Genomic DNA, 20,225 nt, shown 5'->3' on the forward strand with positions numbered 1-20,225 from the left:
GAAAAATAAGTTAGAAATATTATTCTTCATGAAGATAAGAACAGTACATAAATATGAAATAAAGCCTTTGTCAAATTCCTAACTTTGGCTGAGTCTAATTTCCTATAGGCAGCTTCATGGAAGCAAGTTAGTTTTTTTCAGCCTTGCTATTTTAAGTGAGTTACTAATTCATGGATGTGCATATTCATTTATTCAAAAACATTTATTGAGAACCTCCTATATTCCAGGTACTGTAGAATGTGCTAAGGTTAAAAAAATGAGTAAGACATGATTTCTGCCCACAGTGAGCTCAGATTTGTGGGAAAAACATATATTGTGGTGATGGTTGCACAACTTTGAATGTTTGAATTGTACAATTTAGATTGGTGAATATTATGGTATGTAAATTAAATCTCAATACAACTGTTTAAAAACAAACAAAACCAGATATAAGCCCTGGGTACTGTACAACATCATGAAGCGATGGCCATAACTCAGCCTGGGAAGGGGAGGGAGGCTTCTTCAGTGAGAAAAGTCTGAGCTGAAATCTTTTTCTTTTTTTAAAGGTTACCTAGGTGATGTGGTACAAGATATTCCAAACAGAGGGGACAGAATGGACAATGTGGTGATGAGAAACCCTGGGGGAATGGGGGAGGGGAGGATATTGGCAGGAGGATTTAAGCTGGGGAGGTAGGTGGAGGCCAGAAGCAGCTCCAGAGGTAGTCACTGGAGGGTTTTATTTAAACTGGGAAGTGATACAATCTGTCACCAGATTTGTTTTAGATAAACCATACCAACAGCTGTGACGTAATGGAAAGGATGCTGATTCTTTTCTGCTTTTTTTTTTTTTTCAGTCAGAACCACCTGTGCGTAGGTCTCAGATCTGTCATATGAAAACTAGATATGTTATATAAATTTGTTAAGTAGTATTATTCAGTTGATCCTAATGACACAGTTTGCCAGCAGGGGCAAAATGTAGTACTGATTGTTAAGATTAATTTAGACCCCCGCTGATTTGGCGCTGAGGTAAGAAAAAGTTTGTTAGTGGTTGGCATGTAGGAAGAGCCGATTTCCCTAAAGATGTTTAGGCTGTCCTATCGGAACCCTGAAACACAGTTTCCTGGGCAGCACGGAGGACTGAAGGTAACACTGCCACGGGGCGCCAGGGTCCAGTGCCCTCCCACCTCTGCACATAGCCTGCTTTCTGTTCCCGCCCCTTTCTTGCTCCTTTTAATCCTTTCCCCCTCTACCAATTTCGGAAGGGAACCCTTTCACAATTCCTTTCGAATTGAAGCGTAGGACTTATTTTACCAACACAATCCGGAACGATCAACATGGCGGCGCCCGTAAGATGCCTCGGTAGAGGTAAAGTAAGGTGGTGTGCGGGCTTGAGGGGAAAAGACTTCTGGTGCAGGGTCTCCTGTTGCAGCAGAGTGCAAGCCATACTCTCCTACTCACGGGTCTGCACTGGTAGCTGGAAAAGCCGCCTGCTTTTTTGGGCTCTAAGGTCTCCTAAGGGTCACTGCTACTGAAAAGTGACCTTTTCAGAGGTTTCACTTCTTTCTGGAGCTGTCCACCCTAGGAGTGGTATGAGAAGGGGATGTACATCGACACCCGTAGGGACTGAGGCCAAGGACAAGGTTCTATCTCTGATACTGGGGGTGGGGACTGGACACGTGAAGTTAGTTTTGGTAAGAAAAGGTGGTGTATATGTGTGGCTCACAACTGTAAACTCTAATATTTATAAAAATGCTCGCTAGTGCTTCAGAGTATTACATAGTTGCAGGCGATTTCAATTCTTAAACTTCCAAAGACGTTGTCGATTTGATCAACATTTTTCATTTGGCGGCTGTTTCAGACATACTTCTTGGTAGCAACTCTTCCCAGCATTTTACAGCCCTTTTTTGGTATTTTTACTTTGTGTTTTTGAAGCACAGTGATGTGTACTGTTATTAAGATAGATTTAGGTGGAGGCAGCATCACCCCCATTTTACACATTTTAGATATCCATACGTGCATGAATCTCTTGTTGGGCTGTTTTTTGTCTTATTAGTTCGCCATTGTATACTTCTGCCAGTACCTTAGTGTATTAACTACCGTAGCTTTATAACAAGTCTTGATCTCTGGTAAGTCAATTCCTTTCACTTTGTTCTTATCTTTCAGAAATACCTTGAGCAACTCTGTGAATGTACTATCTATTTATGAAAATGAATAAAATTTAAATTACTTAAAACATTCAGGATATGTATTCTGTAATAATATAGCTAACACACTCTGAGCCTGAACTAGATTAAAACTAAGGCAAAATTGTTCAATTAGTTGTGTTTACTTGGCTTTAATTTCAAGAAGTAGAGTGTTCATTATTACGCTTTTCAAAGAATGGTTAAGAATCGCAAAATGTTGAATGTTTTTGTTTTGGAAAATAATTAAAACTGTAAGAATTGTGAGTGTAATTATTTAATATTAATAATTTACATTTTTTTCTTTCAAGTCTTGATACATCAAAGGCATAACATCTCTAAGGTGGCCTATCAGGCACCTCTTCATCCTTGTTCTGCATGCATTCAGGTGCCCAATAGACATTTTGCTGCTGCTAGGAAGTAAGTATTTTTTGTTTTTAGTTATTTCATTTGCTATCATTTAAAATTCTGATTAAAAAATATTATACTTGGTTCCATAAATAGATACAGGGACATACAGTTGTAAAATCTGTTATCTCTGCTTCTTTGACTATAGTCCTGTGTTCAAGATATGACTTAATATAATAATACTTAACACTTATTGAACCCTGACATTCAATTATGAATTTAGTCTCCAAAGCAACCTTATTTAGAAGCTATTGTTACTTTACTCTTTTAGAGACAAAAAACAGGGCACCAATAGGTTATGGAATACTTGCCCAAGGTCACAGAGTTAGTAAGTGTTGGGGCGAGGATTTTGTGACATAATAAATTTTTGTATTGGTTTCTGCTCAGTGCCTGACATAGAACTCCTAAAACCCTTGTAAATCTCCTGAGTGTAGCAATGCCAGGAGCATCTTTTGTTCCAATATTGGGTCTTTGATCCATTTCCTGATACGGATCTCCTAAAACCGTATATAGGAGCGTGATAGGAGCACCGTTTTACTAACGAAGCAACTCTTGGTGAGCTCCTTTGTTGGGTCTGGTTGAAACCATGATTAGAATCTTGGAACTTTCAGCCCCACTCTCTATCCTCCACCGACAGGAAAATGCCTACAGATCGAGTTTATAATTGATCATGCCTACGTGAAGAAGCCTCCATCAAAACCTCTGAACTGTGGGATTCAGAGAGGTTCTGGGTTGGTGAACACAATCCACCTGTTAGAGGGTGGCGCTCCAAAACCCAGTGGGGACAGAAGCTCTTATGTTAAAGACCCTTTTTGATCTCACCCATTTACCTAGCTGTTCATCTGTATCCTTTATCATATCCCCTATTATATAATAAACTAGTAAATGTTAAATAAGCATTTCTTTGAGTTCTGTGAGCCATTCAAGTAAATCATGAAGCCTGAGGAGGGGATTGTGGTACACCCAGAATTAATAGCCTATTGATCAGAAGTAGTGGAGGCTGGGTCTTGTGATTGGCATCTGCAGTGGGGGCAGTGTTGAGGGACTGAGTCGGTAACTTGCGGGATCTAATGCTGAGCCACATAGAGAGTGTCAGAATTGTATTGAATTGTAGGGTACCTTGCTGATATTAGAGAATTGGATGATGTGAGAAAAAAAACATGCATTTGGTGTCATAATTCTTGTGAGTAGAGGAAAATAGTTCTATTTACCTATACATGCTGTTCTGTTCTTGCTTGCTTTTAACTTAACCACATATCTTGGAGATTGTTTCAGATGAAACTGTCTAGTCATTCTTTTTTTTTTTTGATTGAGTTATAAATGACATATAACATGCTAGTTCCAGGTATACAGCATAATGATGTGATATTTGTATATATTGTGAAAGATTGACCACAATAAGGCCAGTTAACATCTGTTACCATACAGTTACACATTTTTTCTTGAAATGAGAACTTTTAAGATTTTTCTCTCAGCAATTGTGAAAATACACAATACAGTATTATTTACTATACTTACCATGCTGTACATTATAGCTCCATTACTTATTTATTTTACAGTTGGAAGTTTGTACCTTTTGATGATCTTCACCCATTTTGCCTATCCCTCGCTTTATCCCTCTGGTAACCACTAATCTGTTCTTTCTCTCTCCCTCTCTCTCTCTTTTGACTTTCATATGTAAGTGAGATCTGATAGTATTTGTCTTTCTGACTTACATCACTTCGCATAATGTCCTCAAGGTCCATGCATGTTGTTGCAAGTGGCAAGATTTCCTTCTTTTTCATGGCCTGATAACATTCCATTGTATACAGGGTGGGGGGAAAAGTAGATTGACAGTTGTATGTTGATAATATATTATAAATACATTAGAATATTTAAATATTTAAATATAAAGAATAATATATTATATTATTGATAATTCTTATATTATTATCAATTATTGTATTACTTTCCATACAAACAACTGTAAACCTACCTTTGCCCCACTGTGTATATACCACATTTTCTTTGTCCATCCATCCATCCATTGATACTTAGGTTGCGTCCCTGTCTTGGCTATTGGAAATAATGCTATAGTGAACATGGATATATTTTATTATATGAATTTACCATAATTTAACCATTTTCTTATTGATGCACATTTACCCTTTCAATCTTTTGCTATTACAAATGATCCTGCAGTGAATAGCCATGAACATAGTTCTTGTCAAATATTATGAATATTTTTATAGTATAAATTCTGAGAAAAAGAATTTTTGAGTCAAAAGATGTGTGCGTTTATAATTTTGGTAGTTAATATCAAATTACCTTAATAGAGATCTTGTCAGTTTAGGTCCTTCCTTACCAGCAAGTGGTATTAAAATGCCTGTTTTCTGATACACAGTGTAGCCAAAATTTTTTATTGTTGCCAATTTGATAGGTAATAAATGGTATCATCATGGTTAAATTGTAATTTTTTTATTGTTGAGGTTGTATATCTTGTCACATGTTAAAGAACCATTTATATTTTTCCTTCCTGTGAATTTTCTGCTTTTGTTCTAGTCCCATTTTTTAATTTGTTGATTAGTAGGAACTCTCTATATATTATAAATTAACACCTATGTGCACTGTAACTTTAATGTGATTGAACTGTTAGACCAGAGGCATGGACTAAGTGCTGTGGGATCACAGATGAAAAGTGAATTCTACCTGGAAAAGAGTAGTGCAAGAAATATTTGAATTGGGGTTAGAAAGATAGGATTTTGCAGGGGTATTTGAGGAAGGTGTTTCAGTGGGATAGAGACATGAAGTAAGTGATATGGATGTTACACAGTGATATGACTTGAATATAGGATAAAGAGAGAAGTGATGGAAATGTAACTAGAAAGGAGGCTTCCTTTGAGTGTGAATAGTGCCTAGATTCCTTTCTGTTGTTGAGAAGGTGGAGAAATGTTGATTGTGCCGATTTACATGCCTGCCCAGCAGTGATGAGAGTGCCCAGTTTTCCATATTCTACCAGCCCTAGATATCATCAGTCTTTATTTGTGTTTCTTCAGTGTATTTCTAATTTACATATTTTGTCCATGTTTCCATTGGGTTGTTTGGCTTTTTTTCTGCTTCGTTAAAGCATTTGTTTATTGGGGATATTAATTATTTTGAGAATATTTTATCTTTAAATGTTTTCTTTTATCCTATAGAAATTTATAATTTTATGTCTTTAAATTATATTCTAGTACAACTTTTAAAATTTCACCAGCCTAAAAAGCATGGTATTAGAAGTATGCATGCTTAAAAAATGAAAAATTATAGCAGTTTTTTCCATGCCTGACAATGAGTTATTCAGTAACTTGAAGGGAATCACAGTATTCATAATTATAGTTGTGGTTTCAATTTTTTAATGTACTGACTTAATAATATACTAAAAAATAGTTTTTTCATGGCTAATTTTTAAAATCAGGATCTGAGACAGTAGGGAAGCTTGTGCTTGCTTTTTTTCTCTTGTCATTCTGAATCTCCCCACTCCTCCATGCATGTGTATACATGTGTACACCATGATTTGCCAGTAGCAGCTCCTGTTTAAAAAAGGCCACTGTGTCTTCTCTGACTCGGGCTCTGTTCCTCTCTTGACAATAGGTTATTTTTCTTGCTTCTTGAAGTATTTCATCACTTTTTGTGGACTGCCAGACATTTTGTGTGGAACATTTGAGACTGAAGTACATTATAGTAATTCCTGGAAATGCGCATGCTTCTTCTGTCATGCGCATGAATCAATCCAGTCAGTTATCTAAGGTTTGGTTTTGTTGTTGCTATGGTTATCATCAGCCTCGAATTTCTGTGCTGTCACTTTGTTCTTTGGGTGGGGCCTGGGATGCTGGAAGGCTTTTCTCAGTATTCCTGGTATATGATCAGTTTTCTACCTTGTCTGTGCAGCTGTGGGGGAGAGGATTCCGGGGACGAGGGTCTCTCTCCATGCTCTTGTCCCTCCCCTAGTAGTAGACTGTCCTTGCTCGGTGCTTGTTAGGCTGTGATAGGTGTGTGTGAGATTCTCTGTTTTTCAAATCCAGCCTTCATCTCAAGTAGGCCCAGTGTGGCTAGACCTTGGGGATGGGGTTTTGTCAGTATTTCTGTCCCTTGCCCCCGTGGTGTGTACCTATTGCAGATCTTGTGCGAGAATGTCTGGCCGTTCCACATCTTTATTAGTAGAGCATACTGTGTGCAGGACTGTTTCCTGCCCTACCCCCAGGGGTGGAAGTTTCCGTGTTTTTTTTTCCTTCTTTCTTTCTCTCACACTAAATGGGTATTTACTTACCTGTGCCCTAGAGGGTTTCAGGGTTACTGCTTTTCTGGCTGAATTGGCCAGTCTGCTTCTTGCCAGCACCCTCAAGGGAGGATTTCTACTCCCCTGGCCTGCTCCAGTATTTCCCAAGAGTATCTGGTGGAGGTCTGTGGAAGGGCCCTACAAACTGAGGGTGAACTCCCCTTGCATTCAGATCTCCCAGGGGATTTACAGTGTCACCCTAGCCCTAAAATTTTAACTGACTTCTTTCCCTGCCTGCTTGCCTTTCTCTCATACTCTGCTGCAGGTGAGACTTGCCCTGATGGTGTGCGTGTGGGGTCGGGGTAGGGAGTGTGGTTGACTCCTTGGATTTCAGGCTACTCAGTTGCCCTGCAGTCTCAGCTCTGTGACAGAGTCCAGAAAAGTTGTGATTTTTATTTGACTCTTTATTATTATTAAAGCTCTTTCCAGACTTTTAAAATTTTTATTTGTATTATTAATGCCTGGGTTTTATTCTGTCAGCTTTTACATTGTAAATGGCAGCACACCTTCTGCATTAAGTTTAATGAATAAACCAGCATCAGAAATGTTAGTGAATTTATTTGTGATTTATACTGTGAAATAAGAACTCCAAACATTTGCATGCCATTAATAATTACCTGCCCTAGGCATTTTCTCTGTAGTTCTGTTTAATTCAGTTTAGTTCGACAGAAGTTGTGTACCTGGCCACCCTACCCACTTCCTTCATTGTAAAAGGTTTCTTTAGTCTTCAAAGGACTGGGATCTCTGGGGTCGTAGATCTTCAAAGTTCTTGAAATTAACTTTATCATAGCACTGATTTTTTCTTATATTGTTTTATTTGGGTGTGAGCATGGAGTTATTTTTTCCTTTCCTGCTTTTGCTGTTGGGGGAGATATGAGGCAGGGGGAAGGTTGTTACCTGAGTAGAGTCTCTTCCTCATTTAATCTCTCTGGTTTCGTTACCCAGGTGACTGCAGCTCAATTCTGTTCTCTTTGATTCAGATGGCCAGGTGTTTCTCCCTCATTTTCTGAAAAAAACCTTTCTAGTATGATTTCTTTTAGGCTATGAGAATTACAGTATTTAAGCTCTCCTGATAGGGCCTTGCATAATTACATGAACAGCAAAGTTCTTCTGGACATGTTTCTTATGAATAAAGATAGACATTTTTTGGAGGTCATGGAAAGTAGGTAGTGGGTCTATGAAATTAATTATTGTTTTGGAAGAAAGTGTTTTCCTTGGAGTCCTATTTGATCTATGTTATAATGATACATACTTTTTTTTTTTACTAAAGCAGTGTTCCATTTGTAACTTAAAAATATTTTCACTGAATCAACTCAAATATGTATTTTATAAAACATGGTCTGAAGTATAAATAAATTGTTGTATACCCAACTCAGGCTCTTTATGTATCAGACTTTTGTTGAGTTTTGCAAATATTTATTAATTGAAAAGTCATAGTTCAGCCTTTGGGAATTTCATGTTAATTGCAAACTAAATGGACAGGTTCAGCCACGATTAAAAATTTAGTGGTGAAATCTGCATTTATGTAAAGGAAATCTATAGGTTATGGCTAGGGCTCTTATTCATTTTGTTTATTATAGGTAGAGAGTTTATTACTAAAACATGCTCTCTGGACTCCTTCTTCCATTGGCCTCACTGTTCTTTTACTAAATATAAAATAAAAATGTGGTTTTTCCAGTTTGGAAGGTTTCAGGATTTTGTGGAGTACTTCTCAGGTAGCTGAGATGTGTCGCATGCATCCCCTTGGGCTCCTGCTTAGACTTGTCATCACCTGTGTCCTATTGAAAATGAGCATTGGCATTATCTGCTGTTCTGTGAAATTGTTCATTAGCTGTGAGGATATCATTGACAGTTGTGGTAATGAAGTTTTATTGAGTGCTAAAAGTGAGAGTGGAATTATACTTTTGAATGGTTTTTGAGGTTCTTTTTTTAAAAAATTATTTTGCTCTCACCCATTTCTTGCACATAAATTTTATAGTACCTCATGTTAATTTTCTGTTGCCGACATAACAAAGTACCACAAATCATTTGGCTTAAAACAAGTTTATTATCTTGCCTTTTTTTTTTTAAAAGTTTTTGAAGACTTTATTTATTTATTTTTAGAGAGGGAAGGGAGGGAGAGAGAAACATCAATGTGCGGTTGCTGGGGGTCATGGCCTGCGACCCAGGCATGTACCTTGACTGGGGATCTTGCAGTTTTGTAGGTCAGAAGTCTAATGTGGATTTCCTGGGCTAAAATCAAGGTGTCAGCAGAACTTCATTCCTTTCTGGAGGCTTTGGGGAAGAATCCGTGTCCTTGCCGTTCCCTGCTTCCAGAGCCCTCCTGCATTCCTGGCTCGTGTCCCCCATCCTCCGTCTTTAAAGCTGGGAACAGCAAACTGAGGTCCTTTTCATGCTTGAATTTCTCCTGTCTCTTCCCATCTTGGTCAGATGCAGGTGGGAAAGGGTCAGCTTTCTCTGTTCTCAAGGATTCAGTGTGATTAGGCTGGGCCTACCTGGATGTTTAGGATACTCTCCCTGTTTTGAGGTCTTTAACCTTCATGACATCTGCAAAGTCCTTTTTGCTGTGTAGATGTGGACATCTTTGGGGAGCCATTATTCTGCCTACCACAGAGTCCAAACATCGTTATTAAATATTTCACTAATTTAAAACGTTTATGGCTAAAAGATTATAGGTGTGATTTGAATTAATGCTGAGAAAATATATAACATTCTAGTCTTAGCTTCAAACACTTAGCTGCAATTTCCTGTTGAACATATGTTTTAGATATTTTGTAAGCACCTTGTTAGCTGTTGCTATATAACAAACCACCCCACAATTATTTGTCATCATGCACACATCTGTGGATCAGCTGATCTAAGCTAGATTTGTATGGGTGTCACTGATGACCTTGGCTGAGCAAACTACATCTGTGAGCAGGCAGGTCAGGTGCCAATTGTCTAATCTCGCCTGGGGCTCTGTGGGGGCAGCTCTGTTTCATATGTCTCACCTTCCCACTTTTGGGTTAGCTCAGGCATGTTCTTATGAAAATGGCAGAAATACAAAAATACAAGTGGAAATACATGAAGCCTCTTGTAACCTAAATGTAAAGCAGAAAGACTGTCACTTTTGCTTGATTCTGTTGGCCAAACTAGTCATATGGCCAAATCAGGGTAATGGGAAATATATATACTTTACCTCTTTAAATTGCAGGAACTTAGCAAAGGAACTTGAATGGAGAAAAGGTTGTAAAAAAGTAATATAAACAGAGCCATTTCATTTATTTTTTAATCTTCACTCAAGGATATGTTCACTTATTTTAGAAAGAGGGGGTTGGGGGAGAGAGAGAGAAAGGAAGTGGGGGGAAGAAAGAGAAAGAAACATCACTCCTTAGCCTCCTGCACATGCTCTGACCCTGGATGGGGCCCGCAGCCTTTTGGTGTACAGGAGGAAGCTCTAACTGAATCACCTGGCCAGGGAAAAACTGAGTCACTTTAAAATAGAGCTGGAGCTGCCATCCCAGAGGAACTTGCTTTGCAAGTCTGCTCCTCAGAGCTTTGGAATGTTAAAACTGGGTAAAATAACCTTTAGACTGTGCCCAAAGCAACATAGAATCCTAAACAACTGTTTGCAAAGATAACAAGAAAGCAGATAATATGGCTGTGACTATTTGGGTTTCTGCCTGCGTCAGTTTTTCCAGACAACCTATTTGTTTGGGCCTCAAGTAAATGCTGCCTCTTTCTCATGTTGGTTTTTTTATTTTAGGTTAACAGGGAAAAAAGAATTGGGGCCAATGATGCAACCCCACACTCAACTCTGTATTGCCCCAAACTACACTCATCTCAGTGACAACCTTCCTGTTTTGCTTTATTTCTGGTCTTAGTTAGTGATACTACTCTAAGGCCTAGTCACCCAAGCCAGAAACCTAAGAAGTATTCCAGAGTCATCTCTTACCCCCTTTCCTGTATTCAGTATTTATCTTGTAAATGGCTTTCTAATCTCTCATCTTCTGTAGCCTATTACCCTCACTGTTCTGGTTTAGGCTGTCATTATCTTCTTGAGAAGAAAGGGAGGAAGTAGTCTCTTACTTGTCTCCAATTTAGCTTCCTTTAAATCCTCCCTTTATATTGCAGCTGGAATACTTGAAATACAGGTGTCACTCCTGCTCAGTGGCTTCTCATTCATTGCCTCTAGAGGATGCCCCCTGTTACCAAAATTCACCAGCCTCATCTTCTGCTCTTTCCTGTCTTCTGCTTTACTCTTTAGTTCAAGAGTCAGCAGAATATGGCCAGTGGGTCAAAAATTTTGGTCCACAGTCTATTTTTTGTATGGTTCTTGAGTTAAGAATGGTTTCACATTTTTAAATGATTATAAAAACTAAATAAAAAGAATGATGTTTTGTGACACATGAAAGTTATGAAATTTAAACCAGTGGTTATAAATAAAGTTTTATTGTAACACAACTTTACTCATTAATTTTTATATATGGCTGCTTTCACATTACAATGGCAAAGTTGACTCCTTGAAACAAGAGACCGTAAAATACTTGCTGTCTGGTCCTTCATAGAAAAAGTTTGCCATCCTCTGCTCTAGTCAGGTAGAACTTGTAAGAGCTCCTTTGTGTACCATTCTATTTCATGCCTCAGTACTTTTATGTTGTTTCTTTGTCTGGCTAACTCTATTTTTTAAATAATGGCTTTATCGAGATGTAATTTACATATTTTACAGTGTACTCATTTAAAGTGTACAATTCAGTGGTTTGTAGTATAGTCACAGAGTTGTGCTATCATTGTCAAGTCAATTTTGGAACATTTTCATTACTTTCCAAACAGCCCCATGCTCATTAGCAGTCACTCCTCATTTCCCTAATCCCCTCCCCTCAGCCGTAGACAACCACTAAATCTGTTTTCATCTCTACAGATTTGCCCATTCTTGATTTTTCATATGAATGGAATCATACAATATGTGGTGTTTTATGACTGGCATCTTTCACTTAACATAATGTTTTTAAGGGTTATACATATTGTATCAGCTATCAGTATTTCATTCCTTTTCATTGCTGATTAGTATACCCTTGTATGAATATAACACATTTTATGTATCCATTGGTGAAGAGATGATGGACATCTGGTTATTTTTTACTTTTTGGCTCTAATGAGTAATGCTATTATAAACCTTTGTGTACAAGTTTTTATGTGGTATGCATTTTCATTTCTCTTGGGTACATACCTGGGCTAATTCTTTTTTATCCTTCAAGAGTTGACTTTGGGTCATGTCTTCTAGATCTGTTTCTTAGCCTCTTAGCTAGATTAAATGTTCATTCCCTACAGTTTAACACTGGTATGTTGAAATGATCTGTTTGCATGTGTATTCCTCTAAGTTTCTGGAGAGCAGCATCAATGCCTTATTTGACTTTGTATCAAAGAGTACAACAGTTCACTTAATATTTGTTGGACTAGAAAAACTGTAAAGCACTCTGTGCTTTATCTTATATTGTTTTTTCTGTCTTGGGTACATGGTTTTTTTGTGTGTTTTTTTTTTAGTTTCTTGGAATACGTATTGAGATAACTGATCTTGAATTTATCTTTTTTCAAGGTCTGAAAAGAAAACAAAGAAAGGTACCAAAGGAAAAGCATCAGATGAAAAAAAAGATGAGATAGAAAAAATAAAGTCATACCCCTTTATGGAAGGTGAACCTGAGGATGACGTCTACTTAAAACGCTTATATCCAAGGCAGATATACGAAGTGGAGAAAGCGATTCATTTACTTAAAAAATTTCAAATTCTGGACTTTACGAATCCAGCACAAGGAGTTTATCTTGACTTGACACTGGATATGGCACTGGGGAAGAAGGTATATCGACTCAATTAAAATGAATTTATTCGTGAACAGTGGCTGTATAAATTGCCATTCCTTAATTTTTTTTTAAATCTGCCTTTACTATAATTTTTAGAAAAACTTTTGCACTTTCTGTACTTTAGCATGAAAAATACATTTGTTTTTTAACTTTACAAATATAAAATTGAATGTTAAGCGTACTCTGCATAGTTGATGACGTACATCTTCTATTTAGCCGAAAATCATTGGTATAGATTTCAACAATAGTAGTATTAAAATTAATTGAGGTATTACTGTAACTTTGAAAAATAACTTAAGCTGGATGTCATGTTCCTGCTCTGTAAGTGAGGGTTTTGGATGAGCTCATTGGCCTTCAGAGATTTCCTTAGAGTTTGCATAGGTGGGGTGCTAAACCCTCTCATTGCCTCAGTCAGAACCTCTGGTTTGTTTATACATTGCAGTTCCATGGAAGACTTTTGTTTATAAAACTCTAAAAATAGGAAAAACACTAGATTAGAATTGATGTCCATTATAGCTCCAAATTTTGTAAGTTTCTCGTTTATAATTTCTTAAATTACATTTAAGAAATGTAATTTTCTTGGAAATGATGTTTAAATTTTTATTCTCAGCATATCTTTTTTGGTCAAGCTCAAAGGTGTAAGTTTTTGAATACAATTCAACAGCCTCAACAATAACAACAGTCACTGAGCTTGTGGGAGGAGGCAGCATCCAAGTGCTTAAGAGCATGGGCTCTGGAGCCAGACTCCAGCACAGGCCAGCCTCCGGAGGTCACCACGTATTTCCTCCTTGAGCTTGGGCTTCTGGTTTAACCTCTTCAAATCTCAGTCTTTTCATCTCTTTAAAAAAGGAGATAAAATGCTTAGTTCAAATGGTTATAGCAAAGATTGAATGAGATAATGCATATAAAGGACTTGGTAGGTATTTAATAGTAACAATCAACATTTACTGGAACTTGTCATGTACCAGCCACAATACTAAATGCTTTGCATGCATTTTCTCATTTCCCCACATAGTAGTCTCAGAAGAAGCAGCTGAGACGCAAAAAGTGAAGAATTTGCTCAAGGTCACAGAGTAGAGGGTAGAGTTAGGATTTGAACCAATCTATCTTGTTTCTTAGTTTTTATCAGAAACAGTTTGTACTAGCTTTGTTATAATTTTATTTTATACCACAGTATTACTGTTAGTTTACTTATTTCAGAAATATTGTGGTGTTCAAAATGATCACTTTCTCAGTCAACTGTTAATGTGTTTCATAAAGATGTCTTGTAGGACTACAAGTTTCATTTCATAAGTGGAAGCCACTTATAAACTAGACACATTGAAAGGGTACTGTTGTCTTCCTGAGACATTTTTTGTTCTTGATAGACTGCTTGTACAACAAGCCAGTATTCCCCAGGGGGTGCTATTATTATGATTGCTTGCCATTAAAAATGTACTGAAACCAGTTGTGACATGTTAATGGCAAAGGAATGCCAGTGAATAAAATTTGAGTTGCATGTCTGATAGTATGCGTACTTAAGAGTTGGTGCCTCTTGTCTGAAAAGAAATCCTTAGGAGGTTTTTTCTACTCAAGATAAACTAAAAATGCAATTTTTCAGTTGTAATTGGGAAAGAACCCCTTTTCTCTTTTTTTCCAGACCTTAAGATTGCACCAAAACTATGGACTGAGAGCTTGTTTCCCTGAGAAATGGGAGGCACAGGCCTAGACAGGTCCTTTACTCAGCGACTGAACAAATTAGTTGTGAGGCCCTAGAATCTCCACCCATGTTGGGGTGCCTCAAGTGCATGCCACTGTTTACTTTAGATTTTCCAATTCTCTTCCTATGTATATCTGAACGTGTAGGTAGGTTAGGTTGTTTCAAACTAGACCCACTTGGAAGAGCCTTTTAGGATAGGCCTTCTGCCTTAAGTTTAGGGTTACTATCACTGCGTTGTTTAGAACCAATGCTGGAGATTAGGGGAGACCCACTGAGCTCTCAGCTGGATATTGTCTGTTTTTCAGCATATTACAGTTAAATTCATGTTGTCCTTGATGATGTCAAAAGATTGCATTTTCTTTTTTTTTTATTTTTTTTATTTTAGAGAGAGGAGCATTGAATTGTCCCACTTATCTATGCATTCATTGGCTGATTCCTGTATGTGTCCTGACTAGGGATCAAATCTGCAATCTTGGCGTATTGGGACAACGCTCCAACCAACTGAGCTACCTGGCCAAGGCTAAATGTTCTTTTAAATTTAATTCAGTGTGGCAAACATTGGATTTATTGCCTTCCATGTGGAAAGCATTGTACTAGGTGCTGGGGAAGATATGGATACGCGAATACATCTCGTAATATATGAGAGACTGTGATGAATAATGTAGAAACAGAAGCCAAGTACCATGGAGTATGGTGCTGGGAAGAGAGATACAGATTTTTGTCATGGTTTCTTACAAAGGAAATATAATCTCTTTCGTCTTAAATTGTAATCAATGAATAGTTCTGGATTAATGAGAGGATATGTAGTAGAATTAAAACATTAAAAACAAAATATGTCACTTCTTTTTATAGATATGAGAGATACAGAAAAGATGAATAAATTTTTCATAATCACTTTTCCATTGTTGTGTATTTAGAAAAAGGTGGAGCCATTTGCCAGTGTTCTTAGGTTGCCGTACCCATTCGTTTCAGAAATCAACAAAGTTGCTGTATTTACAGGGGTGAGTAACCTTTATCAGTGTTTTATGTCATTTAATTTAGTACAGCACATTAATCAATGATTAGAATAACTGAATGAGCAGAGTTGCAGAGAGTTCTAGCATTCACCTAGTCTCATTTTCCCCCTTCGAAGCTCAGAGCAGTAAGACGGCTCATTTGAGGTTATGCTGTTAGTGTGAGAAAAAGCTAAACCAGAAGATTGCCTTCATTGTTATTAGTCCACCATATTATATCTTTCACAAGATACGGAAGAAAAGTATAGAATTTATCCTACTAGCTCCTGCTTCCTACTCAAACTCCTCAAACAACAATAAAATTATTTTAAAGCAATGGGCCCACATAGTGCTATGAAGACATGGAAACCACACTTTTAAAAATATCTAGCCTGGAAAGTGAGGAAAGTCAAGGCTGTAACAAATATAGTAATAATAGCCTTTTGTCAATCTTTTTATATTATAAACATCTGTTTATAATGTGTTTATGAACTTGCTTTGTAAAGTGTTTTGATTCTTCTTCATCTGTCTCACTTTCAAGAAAGAAATTCTTTTCTTCCAGAAGAGTGGAGCATATGGCTGTTAGAATGCCACAAAACTTTAGTAACTAAGGCAATGATACATTTTCACAGTAAGAACAAATGATATAAATGGAACATAGAGAAAAAAATAACTAATATTGTATATCTTTTTTTGAATTTTCAGACAATAGGCTAAATTTTGGTTCTATCACTTATTAAATTAAAAAAAAACTTTTCCATTTTGGTTTTATAAAATGTCTCCATTTAAGTTAGCAAAACTAAGTGTTTTTAATCTTTTACTTTTGGAAGATGATGTATTTATGGCATTGGAGACTTAGGTTGAACCACTAGGTAGGTTCCTAATGCCTTATTTTTTTGTACTTGCTCATGTTACAAGAAATACCTCAGTCACCAACAAACTAATATTTCTGATGCATCTCATTGAAAATTGACACATTTCAACTCACAGTAAAAGCCACAATTTTTATTTTTAACTGTGATATTATTTCTGACAAAATACTTGAAAGTAGAATGAATTTGTTTAAAGATTGTTGTTTAAACTATTGTATTTCGGTAGAATGCATCGGAGATTAAAATAGCAGAAGAAAATGGAGCCGCTTTTGCAGGAGGAACTAATCTCATTCAGAAGGTATAGTGTTATTCTCACATTCTTTGATTAGAGAAATTACTCTGTTATCTTTGCTATCCATTTATTTATTCAATGTGGAACATAGCCACTATATTCATGTATCTTGATAAATGGTTAGTAGAACTTTATAGAACAGGGAAATATTTTCTGTTCTTTTGAGTTTCAAAATCAAGCTAAGAAAAAACTGTCCAGACATTCTGATATGAATTATGCTTGATTTATATAGTGATTGTTATTTTTCTTGCTTCCTGTGTGTTTTGTGAGAGTTTCGAGGGTAGACTGGAAAGGGCAGTATGACTCTTCATGGTTTTCAATGTGAGTTTTAAATGAAATCTGACAGGTAGCACACATAGATATCTACATTCATGTTTTGAAAATCAAATATTTGTTTTGCCTTTTTTCGGGGTGAAAAGTGTGATTAGTTTTACTAGATCACAGAGGATAGTATCTGACCTCTATAATGTGGTACTCCGGGTTACTTTCAAGTTTTCACACCCCACCCCTCAGCCCCTTCCTTTCAGTTCAGAGTGACATAGGCTCAGCATGGAGGCAATAAATGATTATGTAGCCTGCATTGAGAAAATAACAAAAAATTTGTAGAGCCTGTTCAAAACACGACTTTTTTCTTTAAAAATAAACAGGAAGAATAGGCATGTCTGTTGAATGTTGGGAGTTATTTCTGCAAGTACAAATGATTTTTCTTAACATTCTCTAAAATCTTTTCCAAATTTAATCATATAGGTTTTGGAATGCTTTTCTTTTTGTTTTCAGAACAGGAAACAGTGATTTGAAAATGTGTCTTTTGCCCCACATTCAGATTTTGATTAGGGGAAGTTTAAACTGGAACCCTCCATTGTGATGTATAACAGTGCTTATAGTTTGTTTTTTATTGTTTCTTTTTTTAAAAAGATTTTATTTATTTATTTTTAGATGGAGGGGAAGAAAAGGAGAAAGAGAGGGAGAGAAACATCAATGTGTGGTTGCATCTCGAGGTGCCCCCTACTGGGAACCTGGCCTGCAACCCAGGCATGTGCCCTAACTGGGAATTGAACCAGCAACCCTTTGGTTCACAGACTGGTGCTCAATCCAGTGAGCCACAGCAGCCAGGGCTGCAGTTTGTTTTTTTCTATCCCAGTAAAACTATAAATTTGGTGTGGGTTCTGGATTTTTAAGGAAAGTCTCCACATTGATTTTTCAGAACAGAACTAATGGGAAATATGAAGAGATTATGCTTTCATACAGATTTCAGGTCAAGGAGAGCGGTATTCAGTTCTTACTGATGTATCATGAATTTTAATTTAATAAAATTATTAAAAATAATACTACAGATTCTTCAGAGATTGAGAGTAGAGGTTGGTCTCCGGAGTCAAGAGAACTATTCTTATTAAGCTTGTGTACTGCCTTCCGTCTGTTTTCTTCCTGCAAGCATAAGAGTGTCTTACAGAACTGTCATAGCAACAATGGAGTTTAAATAGTTACCTCCACTCTTTAAATGTTAAGAAGTTAACTTCTAAAGCATTATGCTAAGTGAAATAAGCCAGGAAGTGAAAGACAAATACCATATGATCTCACCTTTAGTAGGAATCTAATCAACAAAACAAACAAACAAGCAAAATATAACCAAAGACACTGAAATTGAGAACAGGCTGATAGTGACCAGAGGGGAGAGAGGAGGGAATTTCAGGAGAAAAGGGGAAGGGTTTGCAGGAACAATTAGAAAGGACATGTGGACAATAACGAGGGAGGTGTAGAAATGGAGGGGAGGTGGGGAGGGCTGGGGAGGTGGGCTGGAATGGGGATAAAAGGCAGAAAACTACTTGAACAATAATTAAAATTTAAAAAGTTAACTTCTCAAGAAAGTAATGGTAAGAGAGCAGGAAGTGTTCTGTTGCATTAAGTTAATTAAAACATATTTGAAAAAGTAACCCAAATAAGGAAACCCAGTATATTTTGAAATTTTTTGATAAATACAATATTATAGAGACAAAATATCTCTTTCAGTGCCCCAATGGATGATCTATTATTAGAGGGGAAAAGGTCATCTATATAAGGCATCATAACCAGTACAGTTTTGCATGTTACTCTCTGGTATCTTTTAAAGTGCATCCGTGGTATTTTTAGAAGGTATTCAGGTATAGAAGTAAATTCCGTACAGTTTTATAAGTAGTATCTTGTCTGCAATTTTTGTTTACACATTCTTGTATTTTTTAACTAATTTAAATACTATTATTCTTAGCGCTTCTAATAGGTGAATGTAGAATAAACTTACTGAACTTTTACTTATTTCTTAGGTAAGACCTTAATTTTTTACAAAATTTACTTTGTTTTAAATTATCACAAGTATGCTTGGTTCTGAGGAAATTTAAAAATAATTTTGTTTTTACTTGTCTCTAAATAACTTCACTCTATTTAATTTCCTACTCCATGATGTAATGTTAAGATCAACTATAGCATAACTTTCAAACGTAATTTTAAATTTAAATTAATTCAAAGAAACATGTTTTAGAATTAGTATCAGAAAGTCTTAGAATGGAAATTTCACATACCGTTCTTCAGCATTTCAAAATTGCATCTAGCTTAATAGTTCCAGTGATGAGAGCCCTGGTTCTAGATCCATACTGCCTGTGTTTAAGTTCTGTGTCTGTCCTGTAGAAGTGCACAGGTTGACTCATCCTCCTTCAGCCTTCAGTTTCCTTATCTGGAATGTGTGGTCAGTAATAGTACTTGCCTTGCAGGGTTATTGTAAAGACTGGATGAATTAAATTATGTTAAATATTTAGCCGAATGCTTGGCATATGATAAGTGCTTATTTAATGTAAGTTATTATTAAGAGGAGCACAGTGTGTTATGTAGAGAATAAAGAATTTATAAAAGGAAAGAACAGTAACAGGATAAAATTTTAGAGTCACAGCTTAGTTTTGCCAGAGTTCAAGTCTTTAACGTTCACTATGATCCCAAACCATGGCTTTGAATAGTGTACGATGGTAGGATTTCAAGCAAAAAGAATCACTGATAAATTACAGGTTATGGCGCAAATAATGCCCCTTTTAATTACATAAAAGTCTTTTATTACAAAATCATAAGCATGTAATTCTATAACATAACAATATCATACTCAAGCACACCATATGACATTTTAGGTGAAGTGTTAAAATTGCAGTCCATCTCCTGTGAGACGTTCATGTACCTTACCAGTCACACTCCGTGGCATTACTTCTGCTGGCCCCTGTATTTATTGCCTACGCAGTGTTGCTCTAAAAAGTTGCTTCATTTCATAATCAACTAAATTTTTAAATCGAGTATATTGTAGTATAATAATTATTGTGGGTGCCTGCCTAAATTAAATTAAAATGCCTTTCAAAATTGATATTATTTGTTCTTAGAATGGAATTAGGGTATGGAAAATAAACTGTAAATGAGCTTGTCTTTGACAGTCCCACTCTTTTATTTTTAGTCATTGGAGGCAAAGAGAATTTTAATTTCAATTCTTTGTGAAAATAAGTACAGATTCAGTTCTGATGCTCTAACGTTAGGAAGGGAGTGTAGTTGCTGGTGATTTGGCAGCTAGTGGTTATTAGTGTTACCTGTGATCTACTGCAAAATTTTTGGCGTGTTTCTTTGATTTTAATAGACATATGAATTCAGCTTTGGGATATTATGAG

The 20,225-nt window shown here is 36.5% G+C and overlaps 1 protein-coding gene across 2 annotated transcripts in view; it reads left to right on the top strand.

Annotated features, from left to right (window-relative positions):
- The window catches only part of MRPL1 (mitochondrial ribosomal protein L1), a 91,087-nt gene that overhangs the window by 36,914 nt on the left and 33,948 nt on the right, over positions 1 to 20,225 (top strand). Inside the window, exons 1-5 of one of the 2 annotated variants that reach the window (XM_045858184.1) lie at positions 1,160 to 1,344; positions 2,471 to 2,579; positions 12,440 to 12,698; positions 15,319 to 15,402; positions 16,492 to 16,563. In XM_045858184.1, coding sequence (XP_045714140.1) covers positions 1,314 to 1,344; positions 2,471 to 2,579; positions 12,440 to 12,698; positions 15,319 to 15,402; positions 16,492 to 16,563 — 555 coding nt within the window. In that variant the 5' untranslated portion in view covers positions 1,160 to 1,313. Of the gene's footprint in view, positions 1 to 1,159; positions 1,345 to 2,470; positions 2,580 to 12,439; positions 12,699 to 15,318; positions 15,403 to 16,491; positions 16,564 to 20,225 lie in introns of those variants that run through there. The other variant, XM_045858185.1, reaches the window with a different exon arrangement.

The sequence above is a fragment of the Phyllostomus hastatus genome, unplaced genomic scaffold (genome assembly GCF_019186645.2).
Source record: "Phyllostomus hastatus isolate PE091 unplaced genomic scaffold, TTU_PhHast_1.1 phas_scaffold_1674, whole genome shotgun sequence".
NCBI lineage: Eukaryota > Metazoa > Chordata > Mammalia > Chiroptera > Phyllostomidae > Phyllostomus > Phyllostomus hastatus.